Source organism: Falco peregrinus, chromosome 5, assembly GCF_023634155.1.
Source record: "Falco peregrinus isolate bFalPer1 chromosome 5, bFalPer1.pri, whole genome shotgun sequence".
In the NCBI taxonomy this organism is placed as follows: Eukaryota; Metazoa; Chordata; class Aves; order Falconiformes; family Falconidae; genus Falco; species Falco peregrinus.
In genome coordinates this window covers 70,262,419-70,277,440 of record NC_073725.1, presented here as the reverse complement: position 1 = coordinate 70,277,440, position 15,022 = coordinate 70,262,419, and the positions used below count along the sequence as shown (strand labels likewise).

At 45.5% G+C, this 15,022-nt stretch overlaps 1 protein-coding gene across 3 annotated transcripts in view; it reads left to right on the top strand.

Annotated features, from left to right (window-relative positions):
- The first annotated feature begins 269 nt into the window (after nucleotides 1-269).
- The window catches only part of HOMER3 (homer scaffold protein 3), a 31,575-nt gene continuing 16,822 nt past the window's right edge, over nucleotides 270-15,022 (top strand). For 2 of the 3 annotated variants that reach the window (XM_005234981.4, XM_027783228.2), the window contains exon 1: nucleotides 8,022-8,307. In XM_005234981.4, the coding sequence (XP_005235038.1) occupies nucleotides 8,303-8,307 (5 nt within the window). In that variant the 5' untranslated portion in view covers nucleotides 8,022-8,302. Of the gene's footprint in view, nucleotides 411-874; nucleotides 991-1,407; nucleotides 1,575-8,021; nucleotides 8,308-15,022 lie in introns of those variants that run through there. The other variant, XM_027783227.2, reaches the window with a different exon arrangement.

Below are 15,022 nucleotides of genomic sequence, written 5' to 3'. Positions count from 1 at the left end.
TAGAAAAACTGCCTTGCTTACAGTTCTGCTCCTCCAGAGATGTGGGATTATTAGCTAGTTCATAAAGTGTGAGGAAAATAATGATTTTTATCTTTTGAAGATAAGTAGAAATCACAAAATGTTTAGAAGGAAATACACCTTTTTTATATAACTTAGTGAAACGTGAAAGCAGTTGTAATCATGTGCGTTTTGTTTTGTTCCTAGTGCATTGACAATTTTGCCCAGAATATTGGGTATAATACTTCTGACTTGCCTGACAAAGTTTTGCAGTTTGTTAGAGATCACCCTCTAATGGATAAATCTGTAAATCCAATTGGTGATAGACTGGTGCTACTGAAGAGAGGTTCAAACTATACCAGGATACACGGGCCTAGATAAACAAACCTATGATATTATGTTTCTAGGAACAGGTAAGTGCATTTATTTTAGGAAAAAATACTATAGATTTTTAAGTATTTTGTTCCGGATTTTTTTTCTGAGACTTCAAAAAAGTAAAAGTATTCATCAGCTCTGTTTGAATTTTTGCATTCAGAAGCTGTCTTGCTGGTTTAATATTTTCATCCCAGTTAGATTAAATGTGTTTAGCTTATTGGACATTAAAAGCCTCTCTTTAGAAACTTTCCATATCAAAGGAGACTTGACGTAATATTTGCAAATTCAGGGATTGTTTGAGGTCTTTTTTTCCACTGAAAAAAATCATCACTTCTCTTTTATTGAAAGAAAATATAAGAATTGCTTTGAAGAATTTAAAAAATTCCCTATGCCCAGGAATGTCTTCTAAATCTCTATCTAATTTCAACATGAATTATCAGGCTAAAATGTTATGCTATGTTTAAACAAGTTTATCTTCAGAAATACATTTCATTTTATGTAGATGATAGATATTTGCATAAAGCTTTCAATTGTGATGGGGGAATGTTCGTTGTGGAAGAGCTACAGCTGTTTCTGTCTCCTGAGCCTGTACGATCTCTCCAGCTGTCTGCTGAAAAGGTAGAACTTCTGTCCCTACATATGGAAAGTGACTGCTGTAATAGCTTGCCTCAGGCCTTGCTCTTCTGTGTTGTTCTTCTGGCTTTTAAATAGCCTGTAAATGTCTCATAATTCTGCTTCTATCATGTATTCGTTAATAACAGAAGCACAAAACATCTTTTTTCTGTAGAAGACTGAATTCTGTGTGTCAAAATATAACTGAAACAAGCCTTTATGTTCATTAAAAAATTAGGGAAGGAACTCGTTGTCATTTTACATGCTCTGGAAAGCTAGGATTTTTTCTCATCACCATCCGTTCTTACAAGATTTTTAGTTTATTGATGTTTTTAATAAATACCAGAACATCTTTTGATCCATATTAGAAAATAACAGCTTAAAATCTCACTATTGTAAAAGAACTCCCTCCTGCATTTCCAGGGCATGCTCTATGTACAGTCCCTGTCTCAAGTGGTACAGCTTCCAGTTTCCGAGTGCCACCAGTACAAGTACTGCTTGGATTGCATCTTGGCACGGGATCCTTACTGCGCATGGTCTCAGTCTGCTAAGGAATGTCTTCTGCTGTCAAATCCAACTGGTCATACGAGGTAAGTAAAAAGCTACTGTATCAGCTGCACACCTGATGTGAGATTGCTTTATCAGGGCACTCTTAATGTCTGTAACACAAAACTAGGATGATTCCTAGAAATGGAATGAAGCCAGCTGGAACACTTCTTGTCTGTGTTTTCATATATTTGGGTTTTGGGTTTGTTTTTTTCTGTTTTGTTCCACCCTCACCCCCAGGAATTTAGTTCAAAGTGTGAAATATGGGGATGCTTCCAGCTGCCTTAGTGTAGGTAAGTGAACATTTCTTTTAAGAAATAATACTTTAACTTAATGTGATCAAAGTGCTTGTCCAGTTTATGCTCTCTGGAGTACTTGCATTATAGAAAAACACAGAACTGATTATTACTTTTGAACTAAGACCAAAAAAACCCATGCTGAGCTAGTACTGCCTAATGCTTTTAACCCTCTCAATCTAAATGTCAGAACACCCCAGTTCAGACTGAAACTCTTACTCTCAGGGGAAGCATAAACGTGACCTATTTGAAGTTATTGGTGTCGCTCCCACACCTGCTTTGCAGAAATCACAGGACGCATCGGATGTCCTATTAAATCTGTCACTGCTTTAGGGTGCTGTTCTGCATATACATGACATGCTTTGCTGTTCAGGAGTATGCTTCAAAAGAAGGTTATTTGTTATCAGCTGTTTAAAATTTTATTATTTTCAATGGGATTGGGAAATTAATTACTTTTAATGTATAACTGCAGGTGTGTGTGATCTGGTATTATGCAGTAACTTTGTAAGGAGCTGCAAGATCCATTGCTTTCTTTGTGACACAAGATGTGTCTCTTACCTTCACTTATGTCTCTTTAAAGTCAGAGTTGTCTTTAGTCTTGTATATTTTAGACTGCACAACAAAGGATAATAAGGCAATCAGTGGGACAGTTGGGCAACTTTTACACAGCTGATATAAGCATTGTGCAGACATCAAAGCATTTCTGTGAAGAGATGTCATTAACTATAGAAACTGAGGCATACGAAGGTGAATTCCTTTATCCATGGCTATGTATGTGTACAGGTGAGTAAAAATCAGACTAAAATTGGGAAGTCTTAAACTTCTTGTCCCGTATTCATTCTGTTGCACATCAGTGGGAATAAGGCCAGCGAGACGTCACTGATAGTAAGACCTGTAATGGGTAATGGGATTTCCTTGTCTTTACCCCTTACCTGTTCATTACCCATTGTCAAGACTGGTGAATTCAATTTTACATTTATTTGAATATGTATTTGGTTATGTAATTTAAATTCCCAGTGCTCTTACTTAAAAAAATTAGCTTCATAATTTCAGAAAATAGTGTCAGAAAATGTCTCTTTACCCTTGGAAACAATGTTCATCTTGAAGGTGTTCCTCTGTCGATTCTGGCAAGCATAGTATGGAAGTTTAATGGGAGCAGACTGCAGGCCGAGGACTCTAAATGTCTTCTCCGTGGTGGAGGGATAGCAATATTTAATGTGACAATGGATGCGGCTGGTTTTTACGATTGTCTCTCAGTTGAGAAATCCAAAGGGAAGGAAGGGATTCCTTATCGCTGTGGCCTGCTATGGCCTTTACGCCCAAGAAAAGACAGAGGAAGCCCACATTACTGCCACAATAAAAAGGTGTAGTGAAGCAGGAGCTGACGATTTTCAGTCCCACCTTTGCTGAGCGAGGCAGCAAAACAGGAATCTGTGGACAGCCAAAGAGAGAAGCTTGGCTTAAAACTCTTGAGGGCTGGGTTTGCACTCCTTTTCTTTTTCTTGTTGGTTTGGAACTTCTACAAGGGTCATTTATCTCTGCCTTGGAAGAGCAGAGAAACCAGCTCAAAACCCACTGGTACAGCAGGCTTGGGAAGTCCAGCAGTGGCTACAGAGGGATCAAGCAGGGCAAGGAAGAGTTCAGCCACACAAACAAACATGTCTGGTGTTAATGAGTCAACGCTTGTGAGCTTTTCTTAAGGCGTACAGCGCCGGTGCGCAGCACAGCACAGGTTTCACAGAGAGCTCTGGGAGCTTGCCGCTTGCTGAGCTGTTTGGTTGAGATGACGTGGTGTTTCCTGGTAAGGAATGGGGAATGTAAATTTGGGTAAGAGTGAGAAACTCTGAACTGAAGATAACAAGCTGCATTGTGTATTACATAGATGTGTTACCAGTTACCACTTTTAAAAGAAAAGTTCCTTATTTGGGTACCTTTTTGACATGATAGAACCTTAAGAATAAATTCCGTTCAAAAATTGACACTGATCCACTTTCTTGTAATGTTGGGGTTGCCCAATTACAGAAATGAATACTTCAGAAGCTAATAATACTTAGCATTTAGTGCTTTCACCTTCAGACTTTCTGTTTAATCTACGAATAGCAACTAATTAAGTCTCCCAGTGCCCCAAGAGGTTGCTACTATTCTCATTTCACATGTGAGGTGAAATTACTTGTCACTGACCATAGTGAGTATTGGTGTCAGATCTGGTGCTTTGTTAGAAGTTCCTGAGTCATCTTCTTATATTTTATCTTTCTTTCCCTTTCCCTTCCCTCTATTTAGGCTTTCAAAACACTTCCCATGCATTTATTTTTCTAATGTGTTTTTAGTGACCTTTATGATACATCTTCCTCTGTCCAAAAATGTCATGAATCAGCTTAAGTACTGCGTTGTTCTGAATTTATTTCTGAGCTGCGGTCAACTTTCAGACATCATAGCTCCTTTTCTTAAAGGCCATTGAAAGTAGAGCATTTTTTCTGAGACACTTTTTCCTTCATTTTCAAATAAATGTTCTTTTACTTTCTCTCATTTGGAAAATAACAGGGGTTCTTGATCAGGAAAATCCCTGAACACAAAAGACTATGCTGCCTCACTCTGTCTCTTGCCAGACATGCATGAAGTACAAGGTTAATGCTCTTCTAGACACAGGCAGCTCATTTTTTTCCAGCTGCACACAAAACAAGTTTCTGCCAGCTGTAGCAAAACACCTGTTTTCAAGGTAAACAGGAATGCTTGGAAATGAAGACGATGTGTACAAACAGATACCTGGAGAGGAAAAAAGACCGGAGAAGTGGCTATGCAGTGTTTTTTCTCCCTTAAAACATAAATACGTTAAACTGCTTTATCTTGAATCGGAGTCACAGTCTCTTAGGATGCCTTCTTTCTCCCAGGGTCAAATTATTCTGTTACGCTTCATAACAACAACAGCTCCTTGGGTATTGCATGCAAATACCATAGAAGGAAGGTGAGGCCAGCTGTGGAACTTGTAAGAAGCAAATTCATGGATTACCGTGTCTGCTAACGCTGCTGCTTACCAACAGAGCAATCTTTGCACTTGCCACAGAAGGATGTAAAGGTGGGAACAGTGTCAGCCTTTCCTAGCAAGGTGAAGCCATAGGCATGAAGTGTGAGCAAGAGAACTATATACAACGGACATCTGAAAATAGGAAGACTGGATAGCTGCTGGCAAACGGTTACGCCAAGATCTGCCTGGCTGCATTTCAGTGATTTTGTTAGAGCAATGCAGAAACAACATCTGAGGTGCATGTCTTGTCTCACTGTTTGAAAGGGGGTCTACTTCTAGATTGCAGGGCTCCTTTACCTATATTCCCTCTCCCTATATGCAAAGGGCTATATGGAAATTAATGATACAGACTGGGTAGTGGTATGTAACTAACAGCATAGGAAGTGATAGAAATTTCCATTCTTATCTTTGGGGACACTTACTCTCTTCCCGTAGTGAAAGGAAGTTCAGATGGAATATAAAATCCCATTTCTGAAAATCCTCACAAGGCTACCAGCATTTGGTTTTAGTTCAATTCCTGCTGATCTAATTACCCTAATTTAAATGTGTAAAATAATTAGCTAAGAGAAGCTGTAGATAAGTTACAGTTAACAGGTCGATATGAAAGATATTGTGCCCTACTTTCAGTAGTGTCTTTGGTGCAGTTTTAGTCCTTTTGTCATTGGTTGCCATGTTGCACGTAGGAAGGACGGAGAATATGGGGCAAGAGGACTGCCGGTGCTCCGTGCTGCGACAGAGCCGAGGTAGTCCTTGAGCTACTTGTTCAGCTGCCAGCTTGGAACAGCCACCCAGCACTGCTCCGATTTGTGCCCTGCAATGGCTTTTCTGCATGTACACCAATATGCTATGAAAACGCAAACCTTCCCCATCGCTTCTAACCTCAGTTCAGCTCTCGGTGCCAGAAATCTTCTGTGCTGACAGCTGCTGCCTGTGTTTCAAACACCTTAGTGTGCTCAGAATACATCTTGATGTCACACTCAAAATCACCAGCAGCAAACCATAACCCCGAACACAGAGGCAATAGTTGTGGGGACACCGGAGACAAAGAATTACAGCTCAGTGAATCTCCCTTCTAAATACCTTATAAAGTAGGATGGAGATAAACTGCAGAAAGCAGTGTGGGAACTGGTGTTATTGCTCGTGTTTGTGCTGCTAGTATTGAAATCTGATATGAATATTGCTGAATTATGAGTGCTACTTCCACCTTTAATTGTAAAATTACCAGTACAGAGCTTACTATTTTGGTGCAAGTTCTAAAGTTTTTAACCCACGGAGAAATTAATGTGCAGGGATTAACAAAATCTCTCTTGGGAAGATTTCCTATTAAAGTGTCCTGATAAGTAAAGACCATAAAGGGGACTGGGATCATCCAGCAGTGACATAACTCAGCACCACTGAGCCTGCTCATGGGAAGTTGGGGTAGTGGCGTATTATAAAGCAAAGCTGAGGCACTTCTGGGAATGGAGTGAGGAGTGCTGGTGTTCGGTCAGGATTTGAGTGCACTGGTCAGGGTGCCTGCGAGGAAATGCAAACATAGTTTCCTGCCAGGGCCAAATTTCAGGTTCTTTACTAAGGTTTGTTTGTATGAGAAGCTTGCATAGTTGCTGCCATCTCAAAACTGTAAAACTTGTCTACAGCTTCAGAGTTATAACTTAAGGCCCAGAACAACCACACCCCACCCAGTACAGCTGATACTGGTCAATTCTGAGTTTTACCACAAGCACATTGGAATAGGTAGTGTGCAGGTTCTATTCTAGCAGGTCCCCATTCTTCTTTCGTAGGGGTGGACACCCACTGTGCTTTGCCAGCAGCACCCAGAGCAGCTGCTGTGCACAGAATCTCTGCTGCAAACCTGTTGAATATAATGCCAAAAAGGAGCAGGCATGGAGAGATCTGTTCCTGCTGTGGCTTTCCGTTGGCTTCACGAAGCCAGGCTACCAGAGCATCTCTACCCTTATGATGAAAAAACGTACCTTATTCCTAGACTGACCCATTCTGTGCGGGCTCCCAGCCCGCAGGGCTTGTGCCACCTGTGCTGGTGAAACTCAGAAGCACTCTTGTATAAAATTCCTTTCTACCAGGAAGTTTTTTATGGTTATGATCAAGTCACACCGTATCTTTTTCCTTGACGAACAGACGAAGCGCTTTTATTCTTTCAGTACAAAGCTTGTTGTGTTCTCTCTCGTGGCTCTCCTGTGAGCCCTCCCTGGTTGTTCAGCATCCTGGAGGTGCGGGCACTGGGCCTGGGCAGCGGTTCCCGGGGGGGCAGGGGTACCCCTCCTCTCCTGCTCGGAGCCTGGGCATTGGAGCCGGGGGTGCTCCGGCCACAGCGGCAGGCTGGGAGTGGCTGATGGCTCATGATCCACACTCCGCTTTCACGCAGCTCCCTTCTTCCCAGGCTATTTTCCCATCTCATACAAACGTCTTCATGATTTATGTTAATTTTCCACTTGCAGAAATGACTTCATAAAAGAACAACAAAGAGCGCCCTATTTCTGATAGAGCAGATGTCTAGACTGAGATTAAACCCCACGATTTTAGTTTTCATGGGGAGCCAGCGCCCATTAAGTTCTCCAGCGCAGCGCGGCAACCCTCCGGGGGCCGGGGTACAGCGGCGGTCGGGGGCACGGGACTGACTAGCCCCGGCTCGGCTAGCCCCGGCCCCGCTAGCCCCGGCTCGGCTAGCCCCGGCCCCGCTAGCCCCGGCCCCGCTAGCCCCGGCTCGGCTAGCCCCGGCCCCGCTAGCCCCGGCCCCGCTAGCCCCGGCCCCGTCGGCCCCGGCTCTACTGGCTCTGCCCGGCAGGTGGTGCCGCCGAGCCGGCCCCGGCCCCGGGAATAAAGTCAGGAGAAGAAGCAGAGAAATGTGACCGAGATGGGGCAGTTGGCGGAGGGAGGAGGCGGGTAGGGGGGAGAGGAGGAGGAGGGGGGAGAAATCGGGGAGAGAACAAAGAACTGGCGCTCCGGAGCGGGGCTGCACTTGGCGGGGCTGCGGGGAGCAACTTGCGGGGCTGAGGGCGCCGCAGACGGCTTTGTCTGAACGGGCTTGCGGAGTGAGGCACCACCTCCTCTTGCCGCTCCCCTCCGTGCCGGGGGGAAGGGGGAGCCCGGCAGCCGGAGCGGGGGCAGCGCCGGGGCTGCGGCGGCGGGGGGGGGGGGGCGGCGGCGGGGGGGGGGGGGGGGCAGCGCCCCGCCGAACGCTCTGCGCGGGGGTGCGGGTAGGCGCCCGCGGGGCCAGTCGGCCCCTGCCCTCCCTGCCCCGCAAGCTCGGCAGTGACTGGGCGTTTCGAGCCAACAGCAAAACTAGCAAGATTTCAAAGTGAAATTCCGGAGGAAATTTAAAGAGCATCCGGATCCGGAGAAAGACAGAAAGAAAGAGGAAGGGAGAAATAAATCAAAACGTGGGGAGAAGCGGCTGAGGAAGGACGGGAGAGGAAGAAGCCGACGCTCGGCAGAGATGGGGTGAGACCGGCAGTTTATTATTCTTGAATTGCTTTTATTGCTCGTGGCCGCTGAGCTATTTTAAAGGTTAGGGCAAAAGAAATGAAGGTTTTAAATCGCCTGTTTTCCACATTGCAAGCTTTAAAGTTTAGGCTTGCCTTTTATTTTATGGGTTAGAAAGTAGGTAATTGCAAGTCTCTGCAACTTCTTTAAATAAACTCGTATGTGAGGGAAGCCTCCAGTGATCTATATGTTGTATGAAATCCAAACTGGGAGGCTGGGTGGGAGGACTGGAGCTGGGTTGTGTCTACAAACTTTTCCAGAAGTTAGAAATTAGGAGGTTGGTTTGGCTGTTGTGATTTTGGCATTCAGTAAAATGGGTTCTGTTTGCATTTCTAAATGGATAAATAGCTGACTGGAAATCCCTGATGATTTAGTTTATGATCCCCTTTAGATTTTCCAAGAGTGAAATAATGCTGCATGGATGTGGCAGTGGATTTTGGCATGGAAATAGGAGCTTAGTCTGGTATTTAATTTATGTCCTAGTTATAAGTCTCAACCGCGTAACTTTAAGGACCTGACATGTGTTGTGAATTTCTTGTGCAGTAAAGTCTTTGTGGCTGTTTGAAAGCACACTGGATCTGTAGGAAGCCTGTCTGATCAACTCGCTCCAAACGTTTGGGTTTGACAGTGCAAGAGAAATAAATAACATTCTTAGGGGCTTGATTTCCTTTTGCTAATTTTCCTCCTGGACTACCTAGATAAAATGATTGAACAGTCAAACACAGATTGAAGAGGCAGAAAAGGTAGCGGGGAAGAATCAAAAGTGACAGTTGCGTGAATCTGGCGTTAGATCCTTTGAAGCTGGCGGAGTATGTGCTGAGCCAGGTTAAATCAGAGTGTCCCTATTTCCCTGTAACTTTTCCTGTGATCCCCAAAAGTTACTGTAAACTTCTAGAACAGCCAGGAAGGTTTAACAGGCAGATAGCTTGGGACTAGTACTTCATTAGAGTTAGTGGATGGATCCTTCTTGGATGTACTGCAGCTATGTGATTTCTTTAGAGGGTCGCCAGCTCCCATGGAAGACATTGAGATAGTGTTACCGTCTCAGTCTGCTTAGACTTCGCAGTATAATGACACTGGTGTAGTAGAAAAACTATTGTTAAGCCAGGGATAACATTTTCACCCAAAATTGCTTATTTTCACTTAACTTCTGAGGTAAAAGTGTCTTTTTTCTTGTACGTTTATCACATGAGGATCATGAGTAGCTTTCAGCAGCATTTAGCTTACTCTGGATATGAAAGAGATTAAAAGTACATCACCTTTTACATCACATTCTGGCAGCTGATTTTCATTAACTTATGTTTAAATCAGGGATTTTGGTTTCGTTCCTCCATATTATATTTCTTTCTAACATCATGTTCTGATTTTCATGGATAATTCTCCATGGCCTTTTTGTATCGACTGCACTGTAGGTATTAATGCGTTAGGGCTTCCTCTCTGAAGAGGACAGTTACTTGATAATTAACTGTTATTAACTAACTCTTGATCCTGAGGGAAGTGAATTTAGTTGGGTCCTAGCTGAGTGGAACTCTGCTGATAGCATTGTCAAATATAAATATAGGTAGGTGCAAATTTACTGGTGCCTAATTTGAGCAGTATAGAGTTTACCCGCTTGTCACGTATACCAAGCAAGTTAATTCACCCACCCCTACCTATACTGTCACCCACTGACCTCTGCTACACAGGCAGTTCAAACTGCCTGTGTCAGAGAGGCTGCTGGTTGTGTTTTGGAGCTCTGACAAGGGCAGGTTGAAAATTTGAAAGTAGTAGATGATCTTGGGGACTTTCTCTAGTGAAGCTGAGCAGGCATCTGTGCCTGGAAGTACTGAGGGTCCTGTAGCTTGTAACGGAGAGGCAGAATGTGTTGGAGGCACGGAGCATTTTGAAATGTGCATGTATCTCCACTACTCTGCTTCTAGTTATTACTGGACATGTTTTCTGGAATGTATAAAGAATTACTTAGCTGCAGTCTGGCTCTGCTGGGTTTCTTAACTTTTAATTGCTATACAGGCTTCCAGCAACTATCTGCGTGTCTCAGAAGAAAGAGCTGCTGAAGCTTAGTAGCAGAAGTAACAGTTGTCCTGGGAAGGTGAATGCACAGCTTGTATTGTAGACACCCAGTAGCATAGTGTTCAGCAGCCAAGACGTTCTGTAGATGGAGACTGGTTTCCAAAAGAAATCTGTCTCAGCTGTGTTGTGTCTTTAAATGCCCTTGATTCCCTGTCTCTGTGCCTGACCTTGCATGCTTGTCGCTGTTCCCCACGCTGATCCAACAGGAGCATATTCAGCCAGGATTCCTTTGCTGCCCTTTATCTGCAGACAGGCCATGAGGCAGCTGCTTTTCATTCCTGTGCTAAGCCCTGCTGGGTAATCTCTTGGGAGCTGGGGAGGCAGGAGGGAAGGCAGCCCCTCACCAGCTCCCGTTGCTGGAGCTGCACTGCTCCACCTTCCCTTTGTGGCTGTGGAGTAGAGGTCTGGCCTCTTTCAGTCCCATCTGGACACTAGCAGCATCTATGCATTTTCCCCAAGGTCACACAGGATGCAGCACAGAACGAAAGCAAAGCTGCAGCTAAGAGGGCTTGAACACCCGCCTGGTGGTGAGAACAAAGAGCTGGGAATCCTTTCTCCCAAACTTTGTTCCCAAAGCAGTTTTGCAGTTCAGTGTCTAACAGTCAGTGTCCTGGGGGCTTGTGCCTAAATCTTGGGTAAGCAATATCAAAGCTCGCTCTGCACCCCAGTCCTGGGGAAGCAATATCAAAGCACGCTCTCTACACCCATTTACAGTGAAACAGTAGAATCCGTAGGCTGTGGAGGGAGTTACACCCAGTCCCTGGCTCAGAGGAAGGGTTAGACTTTGGGGAGAAATGCAAAGGGAAAGAAATGAGGTTTGGCTTCCATTAACCCACACTTCTTCCCCAAACAGCACTGACGTGCAGTCAGCAGCTATTCAAGCTGCTGAGGGAAGATAAAAGGAAACAAAGACGGAGAGCAGTGGAGGAGGAGGAGATGGGTTCTCAGGCCCTCTCCGTGCTCTAGTTCTGCCTTTTGAAATACTGGGCTCTGTCTGTCTGAAATTCTGAAAAACATTTTCCCCCCATCTGCCCTGGCCAACCCTCTTCCTCAAATTATCCCGGCGGGTGCTGCTTTGCAGGGTTTCTCACCCCCGCGTGCTCTGGCTGGTGATCCAGCAGGAGGGAGAGCCCTGGCCCTGACGCCAGCAGCCAGCACGGCCTCCCAGCTGACTCAGCGTGGCGGTGGGCTTCGTGCCAGAGCTAAGCCACATATCTGTCGTGCTCACATGCTCTCACGTACCCCTTTCTGCTCTGTGCGAGCTGACCTACGGACACCCATCCAGGAAACCAGACCTTGCAGAGAGAAAGGGCTTTTGGGAGGATTGCAGTGAGAATTGCAAAGTTTCCTCACGGCAGCTGGGAAATCCTTACCTCCTGCTGTGGCTGGCAAAGGGCCTTTATCAGAAGATGACCTCTTTTGGAGGGGCTTGCTCATTGTGGCTGCGTATTGAGCCCAGTCACAGTGTAAAAATACATTCCTAGATACTCTGAAGGTATCCTGCTGCTGTCAGCAGGAACATTGCACCCCTGGAGCCCTTCCCTGCCCCTGTGGCTGAGTACTGTTCTGCCCGTGATCCACAGAAACAAATGATTCGGCTGATCTGGTACTTTGTAATTTCTTGCAAGGCATTTTTGGTGTGGTTTTTAGGTGAAGGGGAACCACAGACTGCCTACGTGCAGAGCAGAGTGTTTGAAGTGATTATCCTCTCTGCGTCCAAGTGCAGAGAGGCTCCTTTCTCTGACAAGTAAATGAATATCCCTGCAAAGAGGAGCTGCAGTGACTGAGAGGAGGTACAGGCTGGGGAACAGCACATGGACTTCCTAGAGATGCCCTTGTCTGAACCCTGTCCAGGAGCACCGAGGCAAATGCAGTTAATGAGGACCAAAGCTCAGCCTTCCCAGCATGTTCCAGCTGCTGTCTTAAGTGGCTAAAAGATTTTATTCTAAACCTCAGACCTATTCACTGTGTCTCTTGAGTACTTTGAACTTGGACTCACTGGCCAAATCCCTCTCTTAAAACACTCTACTTGTGTCTAGGTTTGGATCCCGCACTTTTGTTGCACGTCTTGCTTTGGACCTGAGAACAGGACATAAACGTTCATATAAATTTGGGGAATGGTGACTCTAAAAGCTTCCTTTTCCACAGCAAACATAAGGTTTCTTCTCTCTGGTCATGCAGCAAAGGGTGGGGGCAGGTGAGCAGGATGTGATAAGTAATTCAGTTAACTAAATGGGCATGTCACAGGCAGGCAGGATTGTGAGGTGAGAATTACTGAGGGGAAAAAAAAAAAAAAAGAGAGGATCTCAGTGGGAAAAATCTTCCAGATTGCACAGAAAATCAGAGAAGAATGAGGACAAAGCACAAGTCAAATGCAGCTGTGCAGTCAGAAAGAGACCCCTCCCCACAGCCAGCATAGCAGTGATCAAGCAAAGGCATCACTGGATGCAATAAAAGGTCTAAAGCAAACAATAAACGCCTGATTTCTTCCTCTCCCTTTCTCCCTGTGAAGAGGTCTGGCAGGAGGGCTGCTTTTTAGCAGTTGCCCTTAGGTTTAGGAATCTGCTGAAGAGAGAGCGAGCCTGGAACTGTCAAGCAGGATTTTCCCAAAGAGGTGCTATTTGCATTGGAAATACCTTGAGAAAGTAAAAGCAACACAACACGGTTTCTCTGACGTGCAAAGACCCCGACAGGCAGCTGAAGTTGGGATGGGGTAAAGAGAGAAGGGGGTGAGCATGCAGTGAAACACACCAGAGCTGCCACAGTCCTGTTGACATTTAGATCTAAATATTTTGCTGAGCAGCTCTTTCCAGGGCTCTCTGTCCCTTCCTCTAACCTGGGCTATTCCTTAGAATGGGATGTGTTGCTTTACAGGACTGTGTGCTGTTACCTTGTGGCAGGAGGCTGGAGGATGCTGTGGAGAGCATGCCCTGTTCCTAGCTCTGTCTGCGACTCCTGTGGCTTAAACCAAAAAACTCTTCACCTTTTTACTTCTGTTCCGCTATTAGACTTGTTTGCAAGTTGCAGGTATTTTTCTGAGGAGGATTAGAGAGAAAACTGTGAAATCCTCCTGTTAAAGACATACCTAGCAGAGGGATTAAGGCATGAGGTAGATGTGTGTCTGGATCCCTCTGTGCAAGATGGGCTCCGAGCTCCCGGCAGCCTGGTGTCAGCAGCTCTGCTTCAGCTTGGATATTGCTTTACTGTGCTGGGGTGGGCATGTGTCACCGTGATGCCTCCTATTTACCGATCCATACGATCCTAACACATCGCAGGTGTGTCATGGGACAAGCCTGGCACCGGTCCCTGGTGCTGACTCCTAAACAGGAAATGCTGCAGTCCCTCTTTGGAGAGACCTCTCTGGGAGGTGGCTCATCCCCCTTTCCGTTGCGTTCTCTCTGGGGGTTATTTTAGAAGATCCTGCTTAGGAAGAGGCCAGCATGCCTGCGAAGAGGAGGGTAGAGCCTGCATCCAGACAGGACACTCAAGGACAGTCCATGCATCCAGTGACATATGAGTTCAGATTGCACGGAATAGAGGGGGTGGCGCTGGTTTTAGCCTTCTCCAGCCTTTGGTACCTTTGGTGCCCGCTGTTCCCCTGCTAGGCAGAATGTGGCATGGTGCAGGGGACTGAATTGATGCCATCTGTACCTCCTTGGCACAGGGCAGTGCTTGCAGGGCAGGCTTCTCCTCCAGGGTCCTGGCAGTGCATCAGCATGTCCTAACGCAATGAGGTCCCTCATCCAGCCTTAGTGAACTTGGTCCCTTTGGCCTGCTCAGTCCATTGCTGCTCTGCTGAGACTGTAAATTAAGAGGGCAAATAATGATTTGCTCTCCTGGCAATGGTGAAATAAGCTGCTATTCATTAAGAAATCAATTTGGATTCTGAAGAGAGGGAAATAATTTAAGAACCAAGGTGGAAATGAGACCAGCGTGCAGTTTTATGTGTTGCCTTAATGACCACTGAGTCAGAGACTTCAGTCAGTGAGCAAATTGGAAATGATTGATCCATCGCCTATATTTATGTGTCCTCCCCAAACACCCCGTGACCTTCTTCCAGCTTCTCTGTAAGGAGAAGCCACAAAAGGAGGCGTTTTGGTCTTTGCTCAGGCAGCGTTCTGGAGCTGATGTGAACCCATCAGGAGTACCTAGATGAGTTAGACCATCTCTTCTTTTCAGTTTTAGTTGCTTGGTTTTGCCTGGTAGCTAGTAGCCTGCTGCTGGAGCGTTAGGGAACATTCACCGGGGACAGGTCATTTTTAAGCTATCAGGACTTGGGGTATTGAATTTTGCCCTTCCCTCCCTGGGCTGGGAGCAAATGCTGGCAGTGATGAGACCTGGATCCTTTCCAGTTGCCATCAGGCACTTGCTGATCGTGTCTGTGTCTCAGCCAGATCTTTGTCCTTTCAGTCATTTGCTTTGGTTTTTCTTAATTATCTGCGAAGGACAGCCCTGGGGGGATGTAAGTGGTTTTATTTACACATGCCCTTTTCACTGCTATGTCTGTATTGTTACAGGGACTCCCAGCTGGGAGCAGGAAAAGAAGTGTCAGCATTTAGGGGTGTGTGGTGTATCCAGCATATACACTTCAAACCCCCGGGGA